The 4540-nt window shown below is 38.5% G+C and overlaps 1 protein-coding gene across 2 annotated transcripts in view; it reads left to right on the top strand.

Annotated features, from left to right (window-relative positions):
* Positions 1-4540, top strand: part of LOC107754870 (trinucleotide repeat-containing gene 6C protein-like) — a 68696-nt gene that overhangs the window by 29335 nt on the left and 34821 nt on the right. For both annotated transcript variants that reach the window (XM_016571481.1, XM_016571482.1), the window contains exon 3: positions 2377-2398. In XM_016571481.1, coding sequence (XP_016426967.1) covers positions 2377-2398 — 22 coding nt within the window. The remainder of the gene's footprint in view (positions 1-2376; positions 2399-4540) is intronic.

The raw sequence follows: 4540 nt of genomic DNA on the forward strand, positions 1-4540 counted from the left end.
GCTCAACTGGTTGCTAAGCGCTAGAGGAGCGATGGTCCCCCGAGGGTTGGTTCCCTGAGGGGTTTGCCGCCGCTGTAACCCTCAAACCACCTGTGCTACTGCTGGAAGTAGCCCTCGCCTGGCAGCCGCCAAGACGAGCACTAGATCGCGGCAGAGGCAACGGAGCTCCGCCCCCCTGGAGGAAACGGAGCCTGGCCCGCAGCTCCGAGATGGTCATCTTCCCGCAATGGGAACATGACTCATTCGCGAACGCCACCTCAGCGTGTTTAATGCCCAGACACGTGAGGCAGCGATCGTGACCATCACCCGGCGCCAGGTAACGACCGCATCCAGAAACGCACGGGTGAAACGGCATCTTTAAAAAGACGATCCGTTGTCTTTACGAAGACCAACCCACTTATTGTACTCTTAGAGAAATTGGCTCTTTTAGGGAAATGCTCTTTTACGTGCTGAGACGCACAGGGGAAATGGCCGCTTGCAGCACGACAGGGGGTAGTGCAGCCTGAAGTGCGCAACCCACTCGACACAGGAACGGCCACCGCTAAAGCGCCGTCCGCCAACACAAAAAGCTCCCAAGAGCGCGCTAGACTCATCACACACGAAGCAGTTTGGTAGGAGCAGAACGATGTTCTCGCTCGGCTCCGAAGCGAAAAGCTGGTATGCGTTGCACCGGCAGCCTTTTTATGCTCATGCTGTGATCAGCGGCAGCTGGATGCAATCATCGCATGCCAATGTGCATTGGCTCGTTTAGTTTACACTCGAAATGGATTGGTCTCTCTAAGCGAGATCCCAATTCGTCGGTCACGACGTGACTCGTAGTGACCGACTGAAAGGGAACGATACGTTTTAGAAAGTCTCTTGTATTTAGACATTAACTGATATGCTACAGATATACTGTGCAACCCCACAGAGTTTATTTTAATATCAGCTACAACAGATTATGATTTTGCTTTAACAGTTTTTCATCTCGCAAGATTCTTCCCTATTAAGAATTTGTAATTAGTGTTTGAATCAGTGGTTAGATCTTTTGGGATTCAGCAAATGCACATTGAGTACTTCAGTATCTTTATTCAGAACCCGGGTGTTCTGAAGTTGGTGTTCTGTACTTAAAAGGGCAGTAAGAAAATAATAGTCTTTATAACAGTTCTGGAATGGCACCAGGGAATGTAAACTAGCACACTGGCCTTGCTCCCTTCTCTTACTCCTCTTCCCCCTAGCCTCCTCTCTGACAGAGGGCCGTTTGTAGCCTGTTTCCACTCAATTAGCAGGCCACTGTTTGTGCCAATACGATTTGCTCCAGGCCCCTGCTGGGCCTCTTGTCAAGATTACGAGGCAGGGTGTGTTTTAAGACTTGAAGTTGAGTTTTGTTTTTGGTTGGTGCTTGTTGAGTCATGCTGTTATTTTTGGCTGGGTACAGTTTTGAACACATGTTATTTAAAATGCTACATAAAAATATACATATTAAATTTAAATTAAAACAATTACATGTAACTGTCAAGTATTTCTTTAAGCAAAATAAGTACATCAAATAATATTAACAGCATTCTTATTAGTGTCTAGTGTTGGGAATCAAGAACCTCTTATTCTTATTCAGAACAAATTCAGTCTTTTTAGGGCCACCTGTCAGTCAGACAAGGTACCAAATCAAGTCTGCCCTCAGTACTACTGATACAGGTCTGGTTGTGTTATTTTTTTATTTAAAGGGGTCATATGATGCTGCTAAAAAGAACAGTATTTTGTGTATTTGGTGTAATGAAATGTGTTTATGCGGTTTAAGGTTAAAAAAACACATTATTTTCCACATATTGTACATTATTGTTTCTCCTCTATGCCCCGCCTTTCTGAAACGCGTCGATTTTTACAAAGCTCATCGGTCTGAAAAAGCGAGGTGTGCCGTGATTGGCCGAATACCTCAGGCGTGAGCGGAAATGTTACGCCCCTCACCATATTGTGATGATGCCCTGTCACCGGAGCGACGAGACAAAAACATTAAAAACCCATTATAAACGAGGCATTTGTTGCATCCAGTGATTTGTATAATCATGAGTATCGATAACATAATTACTGATGTGGTGATACTTTGATGATATTTGTGCATGCTTTTATTAATATAAACATTTAATACACACATATTTATTTAATACACACGTATTTATATATTTTTGATGATGAAGAAAATGTAGACTAGCCATAAATGAATTACACAATTGGAATACATAATTTATTAGCAGTAAAATGTCAGGGCAACCTGCTACAGAAATATGGTATGAATATTCATTATACTATGCAAATAACATGTAAACTACTACACTGAACAAGTAGAGTGAAATATATCATGGCTTTTGCTGATAATGCATCTCTTGCTTTCATTTACAGGATACTGAACAGAAAACCAAAGGTAAGTACACTTCAAAGTCATTTTAATCTTTAAAAATACAATATTGTTATATTTCAACAGAAGATTAATATAATTCAGCTCAAATTTAATGCGGCTTGTGTGTAGTAAGGTCAGCAGATATGGAGATCTCCCTCATTAGTCTGAAGATAGCTTTTGTCGCTCTGATTCCATGCCTGTGCGAGCTAATGCTTGGTGACACATGCATTATTTCATTAGCATATGTTCACTGGGGTGTAGGGAAACCCAGACGGGTAATACTGGGATGAGAGATACTCCTCAGTATCAGCGGTTTGCAGGATTTAATTTATGGACACGTTATTGTTGATGTTTTTTTTAGAATTAGAAGCTCTAATTTTCTTTTTTATATTGTTTCTTGCTTTCTGACAACTTATGGTAAAATTTCAGACTTTAGTGAATATTGTATATATTTAGTGAATAAAAATAGAGATATAATTCATCTGTAACTACATTTGGGGTACTCAATGTCAGACTCAGAATCAAGTCCGGCCTTCAGTGCAATTATAAATGAACTCTGACTTGTAACACTCTGTAGTAAATTTGTACTTGATCTTGACATAAACTCCACGTCATGTGTAACATGAGAGATAAAAAAATAAGTAACAACAAAATTAAGATGTCAAGTCCTTAATAAACATCTCCCGCATGAACCCGATTGGTGAAGGACAAGATGGCCTAAGACCCAACACTATCTATAGTTAGTTACCCAGCCCTAATATTTTGGTTACTATATCATTCACAATGGTATTCACATGGTACCACTATGGTATTGAAATGGCAGCAACTTGATAAATTCTAATTCCAACAAAACTGCTACCATGGTGGTACTTAGTGTGCTGTTGTTGTTGTTGTTTTTTTGGTCACATCAGTGTACGTGTTACTGTAATGTTGTCTTGGCAGTCTTAAAAGCCTATTAAATATTTGTAACAGTTTTTGAATATTGCGGTTGTAAAAAGTTTGAGTTTTCATTAGGGGTGGGCAATATGAGCTAAAATTCATATCACAATATTTTACACTGTCCAGGCGATATCGATATTATATTGCTATATGAGAAAAAAAAAATTACAGGCAAAATATTTTAACCTTATATAAATAGATACCACTATGTGAAATGGCAGCAACTTGATAAATTCTAATTCCAACAAAACTGCTACCATGGTGGTACTTAGTGTGCTGTTGTTGTTGTTTTTTTTGTTTTTTTTTTGGTCACATCAGTGTACGTGTTACTGTAATGTTGTCTTGGCAGTCTTAGAAGCCTATTAAATATTTGTAACAGTTTTTGAATATTGCGGTTGTAAAAAGTTTGAGTTTTCATTAGGGGTGGGCAATATGAGCTAAAATTCATATCACAATATTTTACACTGTCCAGGCGATATCGATATTATATTGCTATATGAGAAAAAAAAAATTACAGGCAAAATATTTTAACCTTATATAAATAGAAAAAGAGAGGGATTGGACATAGATCTGAAAAGTCTTTTTTTATTGTGCCATTGTTTTTCTCAAAAAGTGCAAACGTGCAACATGAGGTAGGCCTGTATGAATTAAATTAAATTAAATATTGTGTGTTTGAGTTGGCCAGTGGTTACCAAACTTTTTCTGCCGGGCCCCCCTTTTGTAGAGAAAAATATTTTTGGGGGGGGAAAGTCTCTTATGCTCAACAAGGCTACATTTATTTATTAAAAATACAGTAAACACTGTAATATTGTGAAATATTGTCAATTTAAATGATCTATTTGAATGTTTTAACATATAGGCTACTGTATTCCTGTGATCAAAGCTGAATTTTCAGCATCATTACTCCAGTCTTCAGTGTCACATGATCCTTCAGAAATCATTCTAATATGCTGCTTAAGAAAAATTTGTGATTATTATCAATGTTGGAAACCGTTCTGCTGCTTGATATTTTTGAGCAAACAATTTTTTCATGATTCTCTTATGAATATTTGAAATGGTCCTTTGTGTCAGAGTTATTTAACCCAATATAACTCTGATTCTTCAATCGCGCCATCTAGTGGTCTGTTATTGATACAACCACAACTGCTACAACTGATAACGGCGCGCTCAAGCGGGTACTGCGAGTCATGTTGAGGTAATTAAAATATGTCAAATTAATATTTTGCG

Source organism: Sinocyclocheilus rhinocerous, unplaced genomic scaffold (genome assembly GCF_001515625.1).
Source record: "Sinocyclocheilus rhinocerous isolate Xijiao unplaced genomic scaffold, SAMN03320098_v1.1 scaffold4035, whole genome shotgun sequence".
In the NCBI taxonomy this organism is placed as follows: domain Eukaryota; kingdom Metazoa; phylum Chordata; class Actinopteri; order Cypriniformes; family Cyprinidae; genus Sinocyclocheilus; species Sinocyclocheilus rhinocerous.